Source organism: Gavia stellata, chromosome 1 (genome assembly GCF_030936135.1).
Source record: "Gavia stellata isolate bGavSte3 chromosome 1, bGavSte3.hap2, whole genome shotgun sequence".
Classification (NCBI taxonomy): domain Eukaryota; kingdom Metazoa; phylum Chordata; class Aves; order Gaviiformes; family Gaviidae; genus Gavia; species Gavia stellata.
In genome coordinates, this window is record NC_082594.1 from 65,664,484 (window position 1) to 65,688,855 (window position 24,372).

Consider the following 24,372-nt stretch of genomic DNA (forward strand, 5'->3'; position numbering starts at 1 on the left):
GTTTTTGTTGACTTTTTAGATAAAAGCTGCTACACTGCAGGAAACTGAATCTCTTTCTGTTTCTTAAATCAGTTGGAACAACTGTAATAGCTGTCTTTTATTGTCCTCTTTCTAGTCTTGCACAAGGGAATACTGTGACTCCTTTCAACCTATGCAGAATCTATTGCAAGAGCTATTTTCATGAGACTTCGGATGAGTGTTTCCATTACCTCAGGCAAATATTATGGGTCTCTCTTTTTTTTTTTAATCTCATCTTTTCCCCCTGAAAATCCAGATGTTTAATGTCATCACCCAGCGCTTGAAAGTTACTGGAGTGTTTCCTACAGGGTAGTTTGAGGCTTGGATCTCTTTCCCACAGTTAAAAGTAAAATAACTCACAGCTTTCATACCTCCCCTTCCCAAACCTCATTCTCCATTTAACCTATCCAGCAACCTCACACTTCGTAAAATTCATTAATTTTCAGGAATGCTACGTTCTTCTGTGTCTTGTAGAATAGAGATAGCGTGTATGTTGTTGTAGTACTTGAAAGTATTTGTAGTAATTTTAAAAAAATATTTTATGAACGATCAGCTACAGTGCCTATGAGCTGCTACAGAAAACGAAGAGTATGCCAGGAGTAATGGTACCCAGTAACTTTTTTAGCCAAATTGAGGAAAGCTTCTGTCTTCTGATAATTACGTTCTATTCAACTTTCCTATAATTTAAATGGCACTTGGTATTTTTAGCTTATGTTCGTAATTTCTTCTCAAATGCAGCTGTTGCTGTATTCTTCTATTTAAAAATAAGTTGTTTTTTTTAAAAAAGGGACCCCTCCCCCCCCCCCCCCAGTTTTACTGGTCCGTGACAGCCACTGAAAGACTGACACCTTGATCAGGCACTAGCTTCTACAGTTATGGTTTGCATGACAGCATAGAAATGCTTAGTTTAAAGGCTTGTTTCTATGACTTATTGTATGTTCTTTTGTTTTCAGACTTTTGATGCAAATGACCTGTATCAGGGACAGAATTTCAGCAAAGTTCTCAGCTCTCTTGTGGCTTTAAATAAGGTGACTGCAGGTAAGTAGACTCTGCTCTGTGCTGGTGCTTGTTTACCTTACCTTCAACTTAAATCAATGTATATTTGTAACTGTTGCTATACTAAGGATAAAATGAACATGTGCAGTGTTTTCTAATAGAAGAGTTTCTTTGTTGCAGTTTGTTATTACGACTTTGGCACTGGCCTCTCTGGGTTCTCTCCTCTTGTACAGTAGGAAGCTTTGCAGGGAGCTAAGGCTGAGTCTTTTAGCTGGAAAGAATTCTTAGGAAAAAGCCCCATCTTTTTTTTTTTTTTTCCCTTTTTTTTTTCCTTTTTTTTTCCAGTTTGAAATACTAAAAGTTGACTTTTGCCCCACTCTGTGTATTTGAACACTTTTGTCAATGTTTTTGTTGTGTTTTTCCCCCCCCTACCCCCATCCCTCCGTTCCCCAGCACTGTCCTTTCTTGACAGTAACAAAAGGTTAGCCAACATCTCTGATCCCTTAGTCCATGCATGTTTCATTTAGGTAGCAGCTAGAAGTTACAAACCACTTGCCTCAAGCTCTTTGGGGGAAAGAGAGAGCTGTAGAAATAGTACACGGGTGAGATGTCCATGCTTTGTTGTAGGGTGAGGCTGTACTAAACGATGTCAACTGGACACCGGGACAGTCAAGAAATGTTAACATTGGTGGCCCTTTTTGCTGGTAATGGTCATCAGGTTAGAGTCTGGTGAGAGAGATATATGATTTAAAAATGGACGATGCTTGTCAATTTGTATGTGGGGAGGAAAAGGAAGCTGATAGAAAAGTCAGTGGTGGATCAGTGTCATTTTGTTTAATAGTAATATGGTAAGTATCTTGCCACCTTTTATAAAATTCCATTACAACAGGGATTGGGGTGGAGTGGGGTGGTTTTTTTTTTTTCCTCCTTGCATCTGAAAATACCCCTTAGGAGTGAGTTTTACAACCAAAATCTTAGTTCAAATGAATGGGCATGGAGTAATACCATTGATGACTTTGAAGCTACTTACACCAGTTGAAGATACTGCCTTTCATCTTAACTGCAAGTGCAAATGTAAACCATTTCAGTACCTCTTTAAAGCTGCTGTACACTGACTATAGCTGTCTTTAAAGGGGAGGAAAAGTATGGCTGTTTGGTCCACACATCAACAGATTAATACCCACATCAAAAAGCCACAATTGCAGCTGGCCTTAGAAAGGACACAGGCTGATCCCTTTCATGAGGGAAGGGGTGGTATGGAAACCAAAAATCAAAACCACATGCAAAGTGTGGTGTTGCCTCATTTCTAGGAGCAAGCAGAGCTGCATAAATCTTCCTGACCAACTGTTCTTCCAAACAATTTTCTTTAATTGGGTGCCTGTGTAGAAGGCATTTTAGACCCTGTCTCCCTACTCTAGTACTGGAGGATGGCTTTCAGATCCCCATCTGGGTCTGCAAGAATTTCAGGTATACACATGTTCACATTCCATCAAATTCTTTAAGTTCAGGAGGGGTAGGATCAAGGTACCAGTTGCTGTTTGTAGACAGATAAGGGGAGAGGAACTGGTATAGGGAAGCTGAGATAATGGTGGAGAAGAAGAAAGGTTCTTAGAAACCCTGGAAATCTTTGTACGGATGGATAGAAATGTGAAGCTTCTGTGAAATCTAGCAATTGTCAAACATACACATTCTGCTGCCAGTCAAGATTGTGGAGTTTTTAGCAGCAAAGTTGAAGTCTTCCCTGACAGTAGTCCCATTGAGAAATTCATTGAACATGTTTATTTGGTATTTTAATGGAAAGAGAGGCTCCCAGCAGCACTGCAGGACACCACGGCCAGCACTGACCCCTGGCCCTTAGGAGCTGCTTTCAGTGCAGCCCAGCCCCTGTCTGGCTGTGGCCTGCTGATCTGCATGAGGACACCCCACCCAGGGGTTGGCTGACACCCGGTCCCCAGGGAGGTGCCTGCCTGATGTCTGGGGCTGCCCCAGTGCCCTGCTCCTGGCTGGGGCAGTGGGATGAGCCCTGCCCTGCCACCCCGTCGATGCCTCCCAGACCACAGGGACCCCAGCAGCACCCTGACAGCGCATAATGCTGCCCTTTGGATGAACATCTCACAAATGGGCCTGCTTCTTAGCATAGAGACAAATGAAAGAGGAGAGAGGTTTTGGGGGGGTGTTATTCTTTCAAGCAAGCAGCTTTCTTCCTTTCTACTCCTCCTATTTCTTCCCCTCCCTCCAAAGAAGAAAAAATAGCTTTGTTGGCAAAAAAGGGATGAGCCAAAGGAACACAGGAAAAAAGACAGTGGAAGGAATGTTTTAATTGAGAAGGAGGTGGTGGTGGTGGTGGGGGCTAAGAGCTAAGAAACAGATGTGGCTGGCTTTACTTCAAGCAAGTTTTATGCATTCAAAATTCTTGGCCACTAGCTAAAATGATGCTGGTTAATTACCTTTAAATAGGCTGGTAGTGAGTAGGAATGGAGAAATACAACCCTAACCCTCCTCTTCCTAAACAGCTCAAATTGTTTTCCTGTCTGTGTGGGGAAGAAACTGCCAGGGTCTCAGGATTTCAGATCACTTATTACTATAATTTCTTTTCGTCTTGAGTTATTGAGCAACTACAGATACATCAAATCTGCTTTAAGCACATGAGCTTTACAGAAGTAAGCAGAAGTTACATGCAGATTTCTCAAATTCTAGTATTTACTTTCTTTTTTCCCCTCCTACAGACATAGGGCTGGGCAGTGACTCTGTATGTGCACGTCCCTCATCTCATCGGATAAAATCTTTCGATTCTCTGGGATCCCAGTCTTTACACGGTAGAACTTCAAAACTCTTTCAGGGACAGTATCGGAGTTTGGTAAGTTCTAGAAGAAATGAAACATGCTGTGGTGTGATATTTTTTTTTTTCCCCTTTTGACAAGATTTTTAAGTAAACAGTAGTGTAGCAAAGTAACTGTGTTTCCTCTTTCATGTCTGTATTTCAAGCCTGTGACACTCTATTTTTGCAGCTTGTCTTATGATGTTCCAAAATACATGCAACTTACTGTGAACTTGTAATTATTTTTTTTCCTTACCACTCCATATTATCTGCATAAGCAGTATCTTACTGGATTTCTTTCTTACTTTTCAGTATAAGGACTTGCTTTTTCAAAGGCAAAAACCTAATTTTCTCCATGCCTGTGAGTTTAGGGATGGTGATTGAAGGATATTCAAACATCAGCAAAGGTGGTACTTTTAATATTGGCAGTATTGGTAGTTATTCCTGTTTTCTGTTATGTTTCAAGGTGGATCTTTCAACTAGCCTTCAGGTAACTGAGTGGTACGGGCAGTTGTTTTACAGTAGAGCCAAAATCAGGATGGAGTACTGCATTGTAACTGTGATGAAAGGTGCTTTTAGCGATTAAGTTTTGCACGGAGCGTTCAGATGTCTACTGTAAACTGCTTTTTCCATGCTTCAAGGAGGCTGTTTTGAACTATGTGATGATTGCTATTTGAAACTTTAAACACAGTGCTCTGCTTAAGCTTTCTTAGGTGTGGTTTGATGTGTTTTCTCTGGTAGCAGAGCCCTTGCATGTTCTTGCCCTAGGCCACTAATTCCAACTTCTACTCTGCTGTTCACCACCCACTCAGTTTTGCTGATGCAACTGTTTGGGGGACTAGCTGTTAGCTGGATTACTGAAGTAATCAGTTTTAAGTATTTCTGTCACTTTTTGGTGATCTGAACAACTCTGCAGAAAGTTGCAAAGGGGCAGAGAAGTGCAAGGAGGGAAAGAGAGCTAGTGGCCAAACCTGGGAAATTCTTAGTTTGGTTTTGCTGCTGTAGATGATCAGTTTGGAACTGTTCTCACCAGATTTGTACTCAGTTTCCTTTGTTTTTAGTAATACAGGTATCGATCCTTACTTATCATAGAGACAGACATGATTTATAGTCCTATTCTCTCAGTTCCAGTGCAGTGGATTATATTTGGATTATTTAAAGCTTTTTTAGCATAAAAGTTTGTCCTAACTCTCATGAAATGGTTAAATGATGCAGATACTCAAAATTGACATCCAAGAACAGAATGCCAAATTTGAACATTATTAATTTGAAAGACTTCTAAGAAGTAGCTATTAACATTTAGTTGTTATGATGGACCAATCATCTGCCTTCACATCTGTGATAGGGAATGAGCATATATATATATATGTATATATATGGACAGCTGCAGGTCTGACATGCTGCAGACTTGCAGCTTTGCTAAACTTGAAGCAAATGATTTGCGAGTGCTTATTCAAGGTAAATTGCGTAACTGTTCTGTAGGTTTTGTGGAAGAACACTGTCCTTCTCCATGGACAGGCCAGGGAGACTCGCACATTTGGGTGTGGAACCTTCCAACCTGATCTCTTACAGAAAAAAAAAAGTTTTAAGCTGCAAACTCTTTATTTATATCCAGAATTCGATTAAACCTGAGTCAGTTCTGCCCTCCTCCCAGCCTGGAAAGTTTTAGAAAAAACCTCCCTAATGTAAAGCTGTTGTTTTTGTAGTTGTCAAAGGCAGTTCCGATTTACACTGCGCATAGAAAATAGAATTTGATTTATTTTTTGGGGGGAGTAAGAATGATTCTCATTTTAGCTCTGTTACCCCCTTCTGATTTGAAGGGGCTGTAATGAGATGATATATTTCCTGGACTGATACAAATCCATAGATTAAACATTACAGAAATACTGGAAATAGCAAATCATCCCTTAAAAATGCTTAGAATAAAAATGTGTGGGGAGTGTTGTGTGTGGAGGAGAGGCTATTTCCATTTTATGGATACTTCTGTTTTGTTCATGGAATAATTGTTTAAATCTCTAATGTGATCTTTTTGTTCTTTGTATTCTCGCTTACTAGGACATGACAGATAACAGCAACCATCAGTTGGTGGTGAGAGCAAAATTTAATTTTCAACAGACAAATGAAGATGAACTTTCTTTTTCAAAAGGAGATATTATTCATGTTACAAGAGTGGAAGAAGGAGGCTGGTGGGAAGGAACCCTAAATGGCAAAACAGGGTGGTTTCCAAGTAACTACGTACGAGAAATAAAATCAAATGGTGAGTTTTGAAGGAGACCATATTTGCAGATATTCTTGCTTTGGGTAGAGGTTGATAGTTTAAGCTTGACAGTATTTACTGAACTTCATTCACAGCAGTCATTAATGCTCAGGAACTCATCCTCCCCCACCCGAGTTCGCTATGTAGAGTGGTCTAGGACTTTTGAATTAACAGTAAGTATGTAGGAAACTCCCCCATTCTGTTTGTCTGTCAGTCACAGTTGGGCTGCTCTGGCTTTCTCGGTCTGAATTTCTAGAATGCTGGATTTTGGCTCTGATGCTGACATACTTTGAATTGGTGTTTTGGGTTTAAATAGTGAGAGATTTCCTGCAAATTGCTTTTAAAAAAAAAAAAAAAACAAAACCAAAAAACAAACCAAAACCAACCAAAACCCCCCCAAACCAACAACAAACTACAGCAAAAAATGTCTAAATGTGTCCTATTACTTAGAAGCAAACAAATGCAGGAAAAATCCCCAGTTCTAATGAAATCTACTAAAAGTTAGAGATAATTTTTGAAAGAGAATATATTCGTGATTTTTTTTTTTTATTGTTCATGTGCCTTCAACTTTTCTTTATACAGGCTTCACTCTTCCACTGAAGTTCTATTTTGAACTTCATACAGTGGAAGTGCCTTCTGTAAATGCCATCTTCATGACTGAATATGAGAACTAACTTTTTTTTTAATCCAACAGGACCTTGACGCAGGTGACATCTTACAATTTTTTTTGTCTCTACTTGCTTTCAGAGATTGGGGATAAACCTGAGAGGCTTTACCAGTCTTTCTGTTGTCACAGCTCCAATGAAAACACACATCTGGGCCATGCTAAAATCATTGGCATGACCTTTTTTTTTATTAGGCAGCCATACGGATGCGTGATTGCAAACTGAAATTGTGAGGGTAAAACTCCATTTTTAAACTTATTCTTTCTCCTCTAGTTGCATCCTCTTATTTTCTTCCATGATTTGCTATCTACAGCCTGTTTTTGCAGAATGCTAGAGTCTTAGATCTGTAACTTGTCATTTTCAACTAGATCTCTTAAGCACAGTCGCAATATAAGACTTAGCTTTAGTGTTCTGCACATATCTCTCAGGTGCGGCTTATCCTGAAAAAAATTCCTGAAGCCTGTTTTTTCTTGTCTGTAGTGTTGTTGTAGCAGTCTCTTTCAGCCATGATGACTATCTTGTCCCATCATTACACATTTAAAACATTGCTGAAGAGGTCTTGTATAGATTTCATCAGTTCTGTCTCTTCCAATTCCTGAGGCTGGAACCTGGGTCAGCAGTTAGGCACCAGAATGGAAGTAGTTTTTGACAGTGAACATACAAGAATTAAAAGTTGCCAGCAACTGAAATTAAGGTTATTCTTGTTTTTCTAAGAATACTTCACTTGGGTGAAGTAACTCTTCTAAATGGGAAAGCCAACAGGCTGTGAGGCTGAGGTTAGTACCAAGTGCAGTTTAATTCTTGCTAGTCCTTGCAACCCTGTCCGATTCCTGGGGGGCTGAGATGAACTGCTTCCAGTCCCTGGTTTAACTTTTTCACTTCTCACCATCAGAAAAGTTTTCTGCGAAACTCTTCTTTTCCCTCTGATGTATAGGTATGTTCCCTGTGCTACAAGGGCTTGCTCCTTCTGGCTTCTGCGAGATTTCTTGCATTCTTGGAGCACTCTCTCGTATGCTCAGTTGCTTCTATGGAAGGGAGTATGTTCCCGTGCTTTTCTATTTCTGAGGAAGTTGAGTTCATTGCTTTTGTTTTCTGTGCATTTACTGACTATTACAAAGTTAAAATGACTGACATGTAGCTCTCTAGCTTTCTCTGTTCTCTTCCTCCTTTTTAAAGACGATTACTGTGTTTTGGCCTTTTCCAGTACTTCATAGAACTTCACTTGTTCTCTGTGGTTTCAAATGTGGATGTAGCTAGTTCTTTTACTGCCAAATCAGCACGGCAGGTACTGTTTAATTTATCAAAATACTAGTTTTAACTTGCTTTTATGCCTTTCTAGGTATGTGTTTTGAATTGTCTGAAGTTGACCTTTTTATAATGAGGATGGGCGGGTGGTAGAAGGAAGCATAACAGATAAAGAGCTTCTTGATGTCTGTTAATAACTCTTCTTCCCTATTGAGTTGCAGATCAGCTTTCCCCCTTGAGGAATGTATGCTATGGAATGCTTTGTTGCTACTACCCTTATGCCCATGTTAGTTATATTTCAACTGGTGACCTGACTTTTTCTAGTTAGTTTTTTTGCTGCTTTTGTGTGTTTGAGGTCACTGTAGTATTTGTGATATTTGATCATGTCAATTTGCATCTCCATCCTTTGAGATGCCCCTAATTTTTAAATTTTGTCATTCTTCTGAGCCTTTTCCCCTTATGTCATCACTAGTGGGAATCCTTTTTTACCCATATTTTTAAGTTTACTGAATTCTTCTTACTTGAAGTTCATTATTCTCATTTTGCTGCTCTCTTTTTTTTTATTTATTTTGATTGTTTTTTCCTGAAATTTGTTATGAACATTTCTAGTCTCAACTGATTTCTGCTTTGTGGGTATTGTTGAAGGTACTAGAAAGAGGACTTTTCTATAACTCTCCTCCCTCCTGTATCAAAGTACATTGCCAATGCATCCTGAGGTTGGACTTCCTTTCTTTTACTGTCCTTGTTGAAACAGGAATGTAGTGCCATTTACCACAAAGCTCTGAAGTTAAATGAATGGCTCTGGTGGGTGTTCATGAGAAGTTTCATCTAGGTTATACGTATGAGTTGACAGTCTCTGTTGCACTTCTGTGCCCCTGCTCATTTTTGCTAGTCTTCATTAGACTGGTTGACATTTCTTGAATTGATAGTCTTTCACTCTCCATTTTTCTTGACTTCCTGGCAACTATATATACCTCACTTAAAACATCTCTGAATTAGGAAAAATCTTAAAGTGCCTTCATGCTTTGAGCATAAGGATAAAACACAGAAGTGCTTTTTTTTTTTTCCTGCTGTATTTTTAAAACGAGCTATTAGAACTTGCTGGTCTTGCAAGCTGAAATTCAGAATGTGTTTTCTGTCAGCGTTATAATGAATTGATTTAAAGATCAGGATAGGATTGTTGAAATGCTTGCTCTTGTTTAAGGTCTCTTTATGAACAAAATGTTCATCTCAGACATGTAATCGGTTTTCAAAATGTAAAATGTTCTGGTATCAACAGTATGACTCCACCTTTTCTTCTCAAATGTGTCTGAAAATACTGCAACTAGTTAGAAATTCTGTACAGGCAATGCTATGTGGTATCATTTTTGATGATGCATTATTTGGAGAGCTCCTGGGAAATGGTGGGTTTGATTAAATAAATGCCTTCAGTCTGCTGTAACCTGACTTCAGCAAAGTGGGTAACAGACGAAAGGAAAAATAAGTTCTTTATGTGTGTTTTTATTAATTCTCACAAAATTCATAGACATTAGATGTTTAGATAAATGGATTTTTGTTCTGAATTACAATATTATATAATGTCAGATAACTGTATGTTTGTAATTCTTAACTTGTATGGTTGCTGTGAAGTTAGATATTCAAGGAAAGGAAGAAAGAGCTAGAAGAAGCAGCTGAAAAATATGGGATAATCTGAGATTATGATGTAGTGGTAGTTCTCTTTCCTGAGAGAGAATTCAGAATACTGGCTGTATGAAAGAAATGAATGCTCAAATTTGATGTGCTGCTTAGTAATGGGAACTGCCTTTACCTACATTGTTTTCTTAAAGATTTTAGAAGAAAAGGAAACTACATTACATATATTGCACAAGCAGAGCATGTTACATGATGAGGTATCTCAGAGTAACTACAACATCGCAAAGCTGTGCCCATGTTTACTACGTTGTAACTTGTTTTGCTTAGCTATACCAGAATGATTAGTGTAAGCATAGAATGCTAATACATGTATGAGGTGAGCTATGAATGTTTGCAGGAAAGGTACTGAAATAACTGAGCAAAGCACAGCATTTAGTTTTCTTAGGCTGTACGATGACAGTAAATGTTGGGGAAATAAATTTGGTTGAGATGGAAAATGGTTTGTATTTTGCTTTTGTGCGTTATTCTCCCCCCCGCCACTCCTGCAGGATTTGTTTGAAATTGTAGTGCTTAAGATCAAACTTACAAATAGAAGAAAAAAACCGGAAGAGTAGTTTCTTTTCAGATATGTTCCTATGCTGTAAGGATCAAAAAGATGGTCCATTTCTCTCTCCCTCCCTCCCTGTGCACATGTTTTCATTTCTCTTGTTATACCTTGTAACATTCTGCCTTTTTTAATGTTCTTTGATCACTAGTCAGGAAGTACTTTGAAATGAGGGAACTTTATTTTCATCCTGCCATACTGTTAGACATGAGAGGGTAGAAGATTTATACTGTATAAACTTGTTAGATATTTGACAGTGTGGCCTTATTGAGGTTCTTTTTTATTAAATAAAATGGAGCAGGGAGGGGGGAAGGTGGAGTCTTGTCTCTCATACTGCTGCTTCTGTCTCGCACAGTAGAGAGATTTGGAGACTTAGTTTTGAGAGTTCCCTTGTGATGAAGAGAATAGGGGTTAGCCAGAATGGGATGCACTTGCTTAGCTACTGTCAGATGTTAATCAGGTTTTAAAAAAATCACATGGTCACTTGCTGGGTTTTATCAAAGTGTAATCCGTTTAAATGGCATGAGATTATGGAGAAGGGAATATAGCTTTGAAAAATGACATTTGATATGTCACAAACTTTATTCTAATTCTTCCCAGAAATTAATGTGTAATTACTAGCCTCTCTTCCATTATGCTTTCTTGACAGTTATGTTGGTATCAGGCCCAGTGCAAATTACAGTGTTAGTGGTTCTTCTGGTTGAATCTTTAAAAGAAAAAAATAAAAAAAAATCAATGTTGGAAAAGGCCAGAGTATAGTGGAAGAGTAGAGTATCTGTTGTTCCAATCCTGTGGTGCATGAGGGAAGGACAGATACACTTTTAGCTTTGAAAAAAAAGGAAGAAAAGAAAAAAAAAAACCTACCAAGAATGCTAGTTTTCCTCTCCCCAACCATGTATACTTGGAGGGGTATTTTGTTGTCTTGTCAAGTGTTATTCTACAGGCATAAGTAGAATAGAGGTTGGGACCAGTGAATGCCACTAGGGAAGAAACATTGGTAGTGTCCACATTGCAGAGTGGAGCATGTTGCAGCAATGCCTGAGCCAGCTTGAGAACTGGGAACAAGTTTAGGTCTGCCCTCCTGGTGTTGGACTTGAACCGATTAGTCTAGAGACAAAGCTTGGTTATAGCACTTCACTAATAGGGACCACATAGCTTTTGGTGTCCCAGTTGGCTCATCTTTCCTCCCATACTGTAGGATGAAATAGCCCTACCCCAAATCAGATCTTTGCATCTAGATGATGCACCATAGCCTAGTAATGGCAGAAACACACGGTGATATTCTTGCAGCAGTAGGGTTGAAATGCTTTAGTATAGTATGACCTGAAGGAGTGCTTTCTGGAGTAGCATGAAGTAGGTTGTTGCATGAAAACGAATCTGCCGTAAACTGGAGACATTACAGAAGAGTGATAGGAGAGAATGTGAGAATGACAAGTAATTTCAAGGCAAGTAAAAGAAACACTTGCATGTAAATGAAAGTAGAATGAAATAGAACATTGGGAAGGATTGGGTAAATTGTCCTTTTACAGTCACTTGTAAAGGATATGATAACTTTACTTCATTTTAGAGTGTTTGTGACATCTTATGTACTACTTAAGGAAAGGTTACAGAAGCAGCTGCCCTAAGTTGTTTTGGTTCTACTGAGAGTAATTATTTGCTGGAAGAATAATGTTAAGAAGCCTGTGCCAACCTCAGTCTCCACCCAAAGATGATCTGTTAAGTGAATTCTATCTGGTTTATCACTAGCCACTAGATGCTTCAAAGCATTATCGAGTGTAGCTGAGCGCAGTTGAATGTAATGCTTTAATCAAGAAAGAAACTGATAGCGGTAACTTACCTGTTGGTTTCAGTCATCAGCTGGATATGGTCTCTTCCAGTACTTGAGCAGATGCTTGTTTGCTTTGGATTTGATCATATGCTGTGCATGTTTTTGTTGTGTTTTCAGTGTTAATGTAACAGATTCACATGGTGACTGGGAGAAAACTAGGGAGAAGGGACAAATCTTCTGTCTGGGAAAACCTGGTGTCTGGCTCAGGTCGCTCTCTTCCAGTGCTTTGAGAAACAGAGTTTATATGTTTGAGTGGACAGGGTGCTAGGGTTTTGCTAATGTCTCAGAAACCTATGGACTTCATAGACCTATGGACCTATAAGACCTGTATATGTTCCCAGTATGCTGAATGGGGGTGACGCCTGCTTGAAATGTTTAATGAATTATGCTGTATGCTTCCAAAAGTACTCTAATGTTCTCTCATGAAGGATAATAAGTAACACTTATCTTTGTTTATGCTAAGAAAGTGATTTCTTATGTGCAAGATCAGGATTTTCTTCTGTGTAATGCATAGTGCAATAAGCTAACTGCAACAAGACTGTTTCATATTCCTCTTTATGAAGCAAGGCAGTGCTTGGAGGCAGAATACCAGACGTGATAGACAGTTGGACTGATTTGCTGTGTCTAATTCTGTGTCTTGGAAATGGCCTTTGCATTTTAAAAGCTGAATGTTGATTATGGCTGTTCAGGCAAAATAATTTGAATGTGTGATTCTTTTTTGTGCCCTGTTTTGAAATCTGAATTTGATCATGTCTCTCTGATGGATAACTGAATCAGCTGAACAGCTGTTAATATAAATGAGTTTATATTTCAGCAAAAAATCTCCCACTTTCTTCAGCAGCTTAGGAGAAGAAAAAGTTAGGGGAAGAGATGTATTTTTACACCCTTTAAGATAACAAAGTAACTGGAAGAAGAACCAGACTTCTGTGACCAGTGAACTTTCTCCATATTAACAAGGATCAGACATCTGTATTATGATAAAATTCAGTGACAAGTATTTACCTTTTTCCTTAAATAACTCTGGTTTCTCCTTTCGTGCATTTTGGCAGATGATTAATAAACCTTTAGGTATTTAGTGAACCTGAAAGTCACTGTAAATTTTGGGATAAGTCAAGAGCTTCCACAGACAATGAAAGCAAATTACCAAGTTTACGTAAACTCCATCATTTTCATCATTCAGTACAAAGAAACAAGTTGTAATTGTCCCATAAATGAGTAGCAGTATATATAAATATATGAATGAGTAGCTGTACATGACTTTAGGTGCTTCTTTCACATTGAGTATTTAATGACAAATCTGGGTTTATGGTTTTAAGGGGATAGGAGGAGTCCTGTCATTTGGAATTACTTGGCTGTATAGCAGAGCATGTATGTACTGGGTGGCTGAGAGCGTCAGTTTTCCCAGCTGAATAACTGGTGGGGCTAATGGTTTTCATGCTGTCTGTCAGCTTATAGCTGACCTGGGGGAGTGGGCAGGGGATATTAACCAACAGGATTTTACTGTCATCTCTGAACATGGTAAGGAGAAATGTTTTGCCCATGTTTGGCAGTTTTAAGACCATATTTTATTTTTAAAATGGCTTCTTTGAGGAAAATTCCAGGGCAATACAGAGAAAATCCCCTCAAAGATACCACATGTGTGCTCTTGGGGCCTGAGCTGCTCCTGCGGACTGTTAGCTAAAGCCTCAGGTTCAGCCGGCCTGCCATCAGGTGAGTGCTCCTGGCACTGGAGACAAAAGGGTGGCTTGCATCTGTAGTTAGCTTGCCTGAAATTACAACATCCATGGGGCTGCAGCTGGGCAGCCTGAAGAAGCACTAAATTACCAAGGGTACAGTCCAGCAGAGCCTGGTACCAGGTGGTCTGTTCTGCTTATGGTGGTGTTTCCCTGGTCCATAGAAATTTCCCGTCGCTGGCCCTTAACTTGGCTGACTGGGCTTTTCCTGGAAAGGCAGGTCTGTATTTGAGACTTGCATAATTTATTCTTAGTGGCCTGAGGTATCAGGTAAACTAGAGTTAAATTATTCATATAACTTTATTAAAATGTGTTTGAAACAGGAGCTTGGTTTTAAAATAAAGGTAAAACTTTCAGTAAGTATGTTTTGATAATGCTTTTTTTTTTTTTTTTGGACAATCTGCCATTTTATTGTTTGGATACAAGTTACTCAAATGCTTATTTGAAGTTTGCATATTAGACAAGCGTGCTTATTTTAAAAAAACAAACCAAAACACCATAATGTCCCGATAAATTTCAAGCAATCTCAATCTCAAGTCTCACAAGCATTCTCAGGTGGTTGTGTGCAAAGTGTGAGAGGTCAAAAAGAGATGCTGTAAATCTTACTTGCTTTTCTCCAGCATGCACCATGATGCCCTTGATTGTCCTTCCCTCATCTTTGCTCCTCTGTGATTGACTTAGAGGAAGGGTAGAGGTGGGCGGGGAGGCTTTAGGGGAGTGTGTTTTCTATGCCTTTCCGTTCTGGGAGTCAGTACTTGGATAACTCTTAGGACTGTCGTTTTGATCTTGCAGACTTAATGTTATCCTTCCAGGAAGAGCATGCATTGCACAGGGGTAGATTCACTACGGAATAATAGGAAGGATTGCATTTATTGTTATGATGGACTCTATTCTCAAGTGCATAACATTTTTATTTTTTACTTCATTAACAATGCAGATAATTTGTTTTAAAAGATGATTTTTGTGTGCTAGGCGTCTGGTAAGTCACTTCACTACTTGTATAGTGTTTTGATTCTCAATTTCAACCAGACTGAGTGTAATGTCCCACCTCTGGTACATTCAGCCTTGGATTGGTCACTTGCTTTTACAGAGTTCATTATATTGATACTAAAACTTAATAATACTTTTGTTTGAAAGTGTAGTGTGTAGTGTTTGGAAATGCCTGGTGTGTGTGTTTTGTTTTTTTAATTGTGGTCTGTGATAATATTTAATTTTTAAAAAATAATTTTGGAAAAGCTAATTTTATTAACTGACTTTCTGTTTCCAGGAAAAAGAATGGGAGTTTTTCTGCTTGCTATTGAGGCTAGAGTTTCATTCATTGTAAACATATGAACCATTTTGATTCTTTAACCAATAATTTCAAGCACAAATATGTACATTTCTCAGTGAAGCGCTATTTTCACTGTGTCTTATGATAAATATTTTAAGCAGTTTGTTTGACCTCTAGTGTTGAGCTATGAAATTGCACCCCATTGACACAAAAATATCTTACATTTCAGAAAAACCGGTCTCCCCCAAATCAGGTACATTGAAGAGTCCACCTAAAGGCTTTGATACATCTGCAATTAACAAAAGCTATTACAATGTGGTGAGTGATCCTTTTTCCTCTGTGTGAGCTGTTATATACAGTAGAACGTCATTTAACTAAATGGTTTTATCTGCACAAAAAATTGGCAGCCTTGTCAGAGCCATAGTGCCAAAACTAGATAGGGGTTTTAGTGAATTCTCATATAAACAAGATCATTATTAGTTTAATAGAATATCATACATATGGATTCTTAAGCATGATGCAAAATTATAGTCTGTAGTAAGTGAATAATAGGCATTTCTGTAATACATGATGCTCATTTTATTTGCTTTGCTAGTTGTTAATTCCCTTTCCTCCCCATCCCCCATATACGCAATCAGTCTTCCCCAATCTCTATGAATTAATGAAATTCTACTGTGTTAAAATAGTTAAGAATATTTTTGTTCTTTTTGTTGAACAAGAGATTGAACATTTTGAATGAATTTGCATCCTTCGTATTCATGCTTACAAATCAATTAAATTACTAACTTCGGGAGCCTTTCCCTTACGCTGATGGATAGATTTAGCAGCAAAAGCGGTATAGCCAGTGTCAGTCACACCTCCAGGAATTCTTAACCTAGTACTCAGACCTCTTTAGTAGATGCATGTAAGAAACATACCAAACTGTCTTTAAACCTGTTGTTGTAACCATTTTGAGAATCCTTTATTTACTAACAGTAGATACATTGGGAAGCAAAAAGCATCTTACTGTTTTTGTTAACCACTGCTCCCTGCTGGTGTAAAACCAAAACACAAGGTTTCTTTCCCTTTCCTTTGAAGCAGCTGTCATTGTTTTTCATTTTCTTTGTCAGTTTTTAGCAGGGATCGTAAGGCATTGTTTTATGCTTTCATCTTTTGCGCTTGTGGCATGAATAACACCAACCACCTGGAAGAACAGAGGAGTTTTGCATATAGTCCCCTAGTTGAAAACACTGAAGCAACCTCCTGCTCCTCCCCCAGCTTGCCTGGTGCCTCTGTTGGTAGCCGTAATTCCATGGTAAAGGGAGGGCTGCAGTTCTCTGGCTATTGTATCCCGCACCTGCTAGTCACAGTGGAAAGTACCTGTGCAGGCACACCTTCCGTCAAACTGCAGGAAGTAATGATCTTACTGTGGTACATCCAGCAACAAAATATCGGAGAGTTTTCCTTTTTATTTTTGTTTTTCACTATATCTCTTTATAGTAATTTTTTTCAAAGTTGCTGTAGTGTGTAGTAGCAAATACATCTTCTGTATTGTCATTTTGATGTTAAAACCTATGTTTTTCAATACAAGTCAACTGAAATGAATGCAGCAAAGAGAGGATTTAGTTCCTTCACTAGGCAGAAGACTGCAAATTTAATCTATACCTATGTTGAATTTTTAATCAAAATAAATTGGCAACTCTCTTGAACACCAGTCAAAGAATCACAGAATCACAGAATCACTGCGGTTGGAAAAGACCTGTAAGATCATCAAGTCCAACCTGGAGGGGAAAAAAAAAAACCAAAACAAAAAAAAAAAAAACCACCCCACACCAAAAACCCACCACACAACAACAACAAGCCACAACCCACCCAACACCACACAGCACCATGCCCATCAAGCTACATCCCACAATGCCACATCCACACGCTCCTTGAATATCTCCAGGGAGGGTGACTCTACCACCTCCCTGGGCAGCCTATTCCAATGTTTCACTACTCTCTCAGTGAAGAACTTTTTCCTAATATCTAGCCTGAACCTCCCCTGGCGCAACTTGAGGCCATTTCCTCTAGTCCTGTCACTTGTCACTCGGGAGAAGAGGCCAACACCCACCTCTCTGCAACCCCCTTTCAGGTAGTTGTAGAGAGCGATAAGGTCTCCCCTCAGCCTCCTCTTCTCCAGGCTAAACAACCCCAGCTCCCTCAGCCGCTCCTCATAAGACTTGTGCTCCAGACCCCTCACCAGCTTCGTCGCCCTTCTCTGGACATGCTCCAGCACCTCAATGTCTTTCTTGTAGTGAGGGGCCCAAAACTGAACACAGGATTCGAGGTGCGGCCTTACCAGAGCCGAGTACAGGGGCATGATGACCTCCCTGCTCCTGCTGGCCACACCATTTCTGATACAGGCCAGGATGCCGTTGGCCTTCTTGGCCACCTGGGCACACTGCTGGCTCATATTCAGCTGGCTGTCAATCAACACCCCCAGGTCCTTTTCCTCTGGGCAGCTTTCCAGCCACTCGTCCCCAAGCCTGTAGCGTTGCCTGGGGTTGTTGTGGCTGAAGTGTAGAACCCGGCACTTGGCCTTATTGAACTTCATCCGGTTGGCCTCAGCCCATCGATCCAGCCTGTCCAGATCCCTCTGCAGAGCCTTCCTACCCTCAAGCAGATCAACACTCCCTCCCAACTTGGTGTCGTCTGCAAACTTGCTGAGGGAGCACTCAATCCCCTCATCCAGATCATTGATAAAGACATTAAACAAGACCGGTCCCAAAACTGAGCCCTGGGGGACTCCGCTTGTGACCGGCCGCCAGCTGGATTTCACCCCATTCACTACAACTCTCTGGGCTCGGCCATCCAGCCAGTTTTTTACCCAGCGAAGAGTGTACCTGTCTAAACCACGGGCCGCCAGCTTCTCCAGGAGAATACTGTGGGAGACAGTGTCAAAGGCTTTGCTGAAGTCCAGGTAGACAACATCAACAGCCTTCCCCTCATCCACTAGGCGGGTCACCTGGTCATAGAAGGAGATCAGGTTGGTCAAGCAGGACCTGCCTTTCATGAACCCGTGCTGGCTTGGCCTGATCCCTTGGGTATCCTGCACGTGTCCCGTGAGCGCCCTCGAGATGAGCCTCTCCATAACCTTCCCCGGCACCGAGGTCAGGCTGACAGGCCTGTAGTTCCCCGGATCCTCCTTCCGACCCTTCTTGTAGATGGGCGTGATGTTGGCAATCTTCCAGTCGTCCGGGACCTCCCCCGTTGACCAGGACTGTTGATAAATGATGGAGAGTGGCTTGGCAAGCTCCTCCGCCAGCTCCCTCAGCACCCTTGAGTGGATGCCATCAGGCCCCATAGACTTGTGAGTGTCCAGGTGGCATAGCGGGTTGTTAACTGCTTCCTCCTGGATCATGGGGAGCCTATTTTGTTCTCCATCCCTGTCATCCAGCTCAGGGAGACGGATACCCTGAGGATACCTGGTGTGGCTGTTAAAGACTGAGGCGAAGAAGGCATTAAGTACCTCAGCCTTTTCCTCATCCTTCGTGACAATGTTCCCCGCCGCATCCAGTAGAGGATGGAGATCCTCCTTGGCCCCCTTTTTGTTGTTAATGTATTTATAGAAGCTTTTTTGGTTGTCCCTCACGACCGTGGCCAGGTTGAGCTCTAGCTGGGCTTTCGCCTTCCTAATTCCCTCCCTGCATGACCTAACGAGGTCCTTGTATTCTTCTTCACTTGCCTGCCCCTTTTTCCAGAGGTGGTAAGTTCTCTTTTTTTCCCCGAGCCTCAGCATAAGCTCCTTGTTCAGCCAGGCCGGCTGTCTTCCCCGCCGGCTCTTCTTACGGCACAGGGGCACTGCCTGCTCCTGCGCCTTCAAGATTTCCTTCTTGAAGAGGTTCCAGCCTTCCTGGGCCCCTTTGCCCTTCAGGACCGTCTCCCAAGGGACCCTCCCGACCAGTGTCCTGAACAGGGCAAAGTCTGCCCTCCGGAAGTCCATGGTAGCGGTATTGCTCACCCGCCTCCTTACTTGGCTAAAGATTGAAAACTCTATCATTTCATGGTCGCTAAGCCCAAGACGGCCTCCGACCTTCACTTCTCCCACCAGACCCTCTCTGTTCGTAAACAGCAGGTCAAGCAGGGCACCTTCCCTGGTAGGCTCGCTTACCAGCTGCGTCAGGAAGTTATCTTCCACACACTCGAGTAACCTCCGGGACTGTTTCCTCTTAGCTGTGTTGTACTTCCAGCAGACATCTGGTAAGTTGAAGTCCCCCACAAGAGCAAGGGCTTGCAACTGTGAGACTTCTGCCAGTCGCTTCTAGAACGCTTCATCAGCTTCTACGCCCTGGTCGGGTGGTCTATAACAGACCCCCAGCAGGATATCCGGCTTGTTGGCCTTCCCCCTCATCCTTGCCCATAAGCATTCAACCCCATCGTGACAATCATCCAGCTCTATACAATCAAAGCACTCCTTGACGTACAGAGCTACCCCACCGCCTCTCCTTCCTTGCCTTTAGATTTGTTTTCTGGTTGGCTGGGTTTTTTTAACTCAGTGGCAAATACATGCTTCATATTTAATCTTACATTGTGATTTCCCTGATAGATCTTACTTTTCATCATATTAAGAGTTGCAGCTGTTTAATTTGGGCTTAATTAAAACTCCAGATTGACTGTGTCCAATATTATTTGAATCTTGTGGTCGCATATTTTACTTTGTAAGAGCAATACAGGCCATTTTGGGGGGCAATAGTGTACTTCAGTGAAAATAATAGGAAATAAATGTTTGAGTTTGCCTAAAACCATAGTTAAGGTATAAAAGGGCATACAATTTTGAAATACCACCTTTGGCTTGTGTGCTTTTTGTAATTGTTTCCTGGATAACCTATTAACATAATCATGGAGACTCAAGCTACTGTATACTTTGGGAAACAGATAGCCATAGCTGGGTTTTAAAGTAGTTTGTTTAAAAAAAAAAAAACACACACCACAAAAAAACCCCAACAACAAAACACAAAAAAAAACCCAAGAAGAAAATGAAACTGGTGACCATCATACTGATTCTTGCAATTAGGTTGGTTTTCATCTTGCTCAGGTGCAACTTTCTTGGTGCACTAAACTGATGTAATAAGATTCCCACTGTTTTGACTGCTAGCTATTTATTAACTGTTGAACATATATTACACAGGGGCATGGAAATGACCAGCTCATAATAATATATATAATAAATTAGAGCAGTGGCCCTAGAGTGCTGTTCTTAATTCTCTCTGCGGTGAGTTGGATAATTGTCTTGTTTTCACTTTTTTCCACAGTGTGGCAAATATCCCCGCTTTTCTTTTTTAAGCTCACCATTTTAATCTCTTTGTTTAAAGAATGAGAGGCTGTGCTGTAGCGTGCACTTCGTTTCAGAGAAGTAAGACTTTACTGCTGTGCTTAAAAACTAAATTAGACTAGCTGGCATCTAGATTTTATTGAAAAATATTTAATGCTTCTGATGGCAATATAACTATAAAATAATTATTTTTAATAATTATTTAAAATGCAATGATTTTTTACATGTGGATAAGACAAACCACAAGCCTGTTCACTGAAGTGAAAGCAGTTTAACCTGAGTTGAGTTTTTTCTTCTGTCTTAATATGTAAGCCACAAACTTGGGACTTCCCTGTGCTATAAGGCCTATCATCAGTCTGCCCTGATAACAGAATTGAGCCCATGCTAAGGTAAAAACAGAACAGCTCCAAGTAAACCTTTGGCAACTGGTAGCTAAAAGGATGTAGCCTGAGTTAAAGAGTAAGCATTAAAATCTGCATTAAAGGCTCTCTTGACAACCAAGCATGATTTCAGGCTGGTATTCTGGGACTGCTTGCTATCTTTATGCTGTGGCTATCTTCCACCATACCAGTATGTGCTGAGACCCTGTAAACCTCATGATTATTTATTGCTGGTTTTCCTAGGGAAGGATTTGTGCAGGTGCAGCCAGCACCTGTGGGTACATTCATCGGGCTGAGAACAAAATCAAAGGGCAGTTCAGAGGAAGTTCAGAAAGTGGTAGGAGAGGCTCTGCTAGTCTCCCTTTCTGGGAGAAGGGCTAGGATAGGCTAAGGGGAAGGTGCTTAATGTGAAGAGGAGACTGCTTTCACTGCTTTCCTCTGTTCTTCACCCTCTTGTAATCGTGTTCTTTATTTTTACGGATTCACAGAACTCCATCTCAAGTTCATAACACAAATCACATACCTTCTAGTCTCAGTGCGCTTTATTAGCGGCACCTTGCACTAGGTGTTGCTGAGAAGACAAAGCACATTTGGTTTATGCTTACATTTTGCCTGGCTCGGGAATGCAGATTAGTAGAGAATGACTAGTGCTACAAGGTCTTGTCCTCCATAAAATGGTACAAGTCTACAGCAGTGTGTAATATGAACCAGACTCGTGGTCAAGCACAAAGCATTTTTCATGTAGAAATAACTTAGTAACCTGTTACTGAAGTAGTGGGCATATTATTGCAGGTTATTCCCTGAAGACAGAGCAGGCGTTACTCTGGAGTTTCATTTTTACTTGTTAATCCCTTGAGAATTTAAAACTTTCGTGTCCAAAATAAAATTAGGTTATCTTCGCTTACAGGACAATTGCCTTGAGATTAAGTAGCTGTTCTAAAAGCAGGTAAAGAAATAGGCAACTTTCTCCATAGTGTGATTATTTGGTTGACCTAATTTTTCATGTAAGCGTTTTGAGAAGTGATGGAAAATAAGCACCCCTTTTGAGGCCACACTTCTGAAGCTGGGTCAAGAGTTTGTGTTTACTGAAGTTCATAAAAGTTTTTGAGGACCCTTGAGATACGGTATGCTTGTGTCGTGCTTTACATTACCCCTCTGGAGGGCCTGTTTTAAGGGATTCATCTCTCAGATTCTCATGATCCAGGAAAATTAGACATGGATCACCGTTTTGTTGAAGTACGTGATACTTCAGTTGAGTGCCATACTACTCCCATAAAATGGGCAAGTGCTACAGGATCATGCCCAAGCGTAGCTGTGAAATCTGCTTTTTCTCCCTCTGATTTGGAAGGCTTCATGTAGGTCACTTAAAATCCATTTTTGGGTGGTAGTTTTCGCCTTAGGGAGAATGGCTGGGGTTTTGTGTGACAGAATTGTTAACCATGCTTGAATTTTCCATGCCGTGTGACTGAGAGAGCTTGTGCTGTATGAGCTCAGTTGTCTGTGCCTGCCATTCATCAGTGTTACAGATTGCAAAAGCTGCCACTTCAATGCTGCTCTTTTGGTACCCGGTCTTATCTGTGCAAATGTTGTGGTGGAGTTGTGGAAACAAGGTCTTCGAGGTCTCATGGGGTCTTGCAGCAGCCAGAACGTGCAGAAAACAGGAAAGGGAAGAAAGGTGATTATTAGAGCATGCGGGTGAGATGTGGATATGGGGAACGTAAGGGTGCTCTGGTGTCAAAATACTGAGTTGCAATACTGACTACTTACTGCTTCAAAGCACAGTCCAAGCATTTAATTCTCATAGCTTCTCCGTGAGGTGGGTAAGTCAAGCTGGAAGGATGTGAGAGTTCACAGAACTGATGTTTTAGAGCTGTGTAAGCATGATTATTCTTTTAAAAAGATATTCAGAGTAAAAGAATGTTGTATGCAGTGGAAACTGTACTTATTAAAAAAACCCGAAAAACCAAAAACCAAACAAACAAACCCCCAAAACAGGTAACTAGGTATAATGTGTGTTGGGAAGTGTTTAAAACTATGTATATATCTAAAGTATTGTGTAACACTGTGAACTACTGGAATAACATAAAACAGCGTAAGTGTATCTAGTACTCTGCATATGTTTTGTAGCATATTTATAATTGCATTTATTTTCCTTTTTCCAGTCATTGATCAGGTTGCTGATTCTAGTTTTTAAGCTTTCCTATTCTTTTCTTTCCCTCCTTTAAGTCTTTTTCCTCCAATGCCTTATATTTTCTGTATTGCAAAGAAACAATCAAATAAAAATCCAAACCAGCACAGGAAAATAATGGGAGTTGTATACAACATGAAACTAGTTTTATTTCTAGCTTTTTCAAACAGCTGTTTATCACAAAGAATGGAAATACGCTTCAAGAAAGTGGAGCAGTGGTGCAGCCTTTCAAGATCTCTAGCAAATTTGTTGATTTTTATCTTTGAATGTCTTTTAATGCTGTTCAGTGCTTCATCAGGACATTGCTTTTTTTGTCCTTGGCTTTCAGTCTCCTTTTCCCTACTAATGGCTGTGTAATTATTTTGGGCTGGGAGATTTTTGCAGGAAAAGCCATATTGGAAGAGATTGGTCTTGCATTTAGTTCTGAACTTCATGGATCCTAAGTACTTCTACATTTCCCTTTTAACAATTGACTGACTTTGTTTTGTATATGTGTAAGAGAATGTGGGGTTTAATTAGTGCTATGATCAATGGCATTTTTTTCTTTTTTTATTTTTCTGGTCTTAAGTGGTCAAAAAACCAGCTTTTTCAAAATTTGTGTGCCCATGTTGTACTTTATGCTGTGGTTTCCTAGTTAGTAGCTACAACTTTCCCTGTGACATTCTTCTGTCAGTGTTCAGTAGAGAATGGAGACATTTTAATCTTCAGTTCAGGATTCAGATTTCCAACAAAAGAATGAACTCAAAAGTGCTCGCTCTCTCTCTCTCTCCCCAAATGAATAGAAGCATTCAAGGAATAAGCAGAATCAATGACACCAATGAAAGGAACAGTGAATTCTTCATTGACATACTGAACTATTTAAAGTTATTTCATCAGGTTTGCATTTAGGAATGAATGGCTTTTTTTATTTCCTGAGAAAGAGTATTGACTACAACAGTGAATAATGCACTCAATTACAGTCGTTACTATAAATGCTGAAATGAGATATTACTGTAGGCTTGACAAATATGGCATGTAGCAAAATGAGAAGGTTTGTGGTGTAGCTTGTGACCAGGGAATAGCAAAAAGTTTTCAAAGCTCAGCTGTGTTCATTGAACTACATTAAGTTCTCGTGATTCTCTTGCTAAATCATTAACTTTTTGGAGGCAAAAAATAGTTTGCCTGCTAGAAGTGCAGTAGAACTTGATGTGAATATGTTGGAGGATATCCTAAAACAGACTGCCTGGAGATGGCCTGGTAAAATGCTTTCTTGTACATATTTGGGGGTATTCCAGTTGTCTGGTTTATATTCGGCCAAAAAACAAGTGTGTGCTGTAATAAATTCTTGGCTTTACATCAGAATCTATTGTAATTTTCTTATGGTAGTGTATATTACTGCATTCTTGGCTGAAGGTTAGGCAGCCCCGTTTAAAAAGAATGCAATAATGCTAATCATATTGCTAAGT

At 40.2% G+C, this 24,372-nt stretch overlaps 1 protein-coding gene across 5 annotated transcripts in view; it reads left to right on the plus strand.

Annotated features, from left to right (window-relative positions):
• Window positions 1-24,372, plus strand: part of ARHGEF7 (Rho guanine nucleotide exchange factor 7) — a 128,787-nt gene that overhangs the window by 49,267 nt on the left and 55,148 nt on the right. For 3 of the 5 annotated variants that reach the window (XM_059821235.1, XM_059821907.1, XM_059822609.1), the window contains 4 exons: window positions 972-1,056; window positions 3,741-3,871; window positions 5,888-6,089; window positions 15,296-15,384. In XM_059821235.1, the coding sequence (XP_059677218.1) occupies window positions 972-1,056; window positions 3,741-3,871; window positions 5,888-6,089; window positions 15,296-15,384 (507 nt within the window). Of the gene's footprint in view, window positions 1-971; window positions 1,057-3,740; window positions 3,872-5,887; window positions 6,090-15,295; window positions 15,385-22,363; window positions 22,415-24,372 lie in introns of those variants that run through there. The other 2 variants (XM_059823235.1, XM_059823990.1) reach the window with 2 other exon arrangements.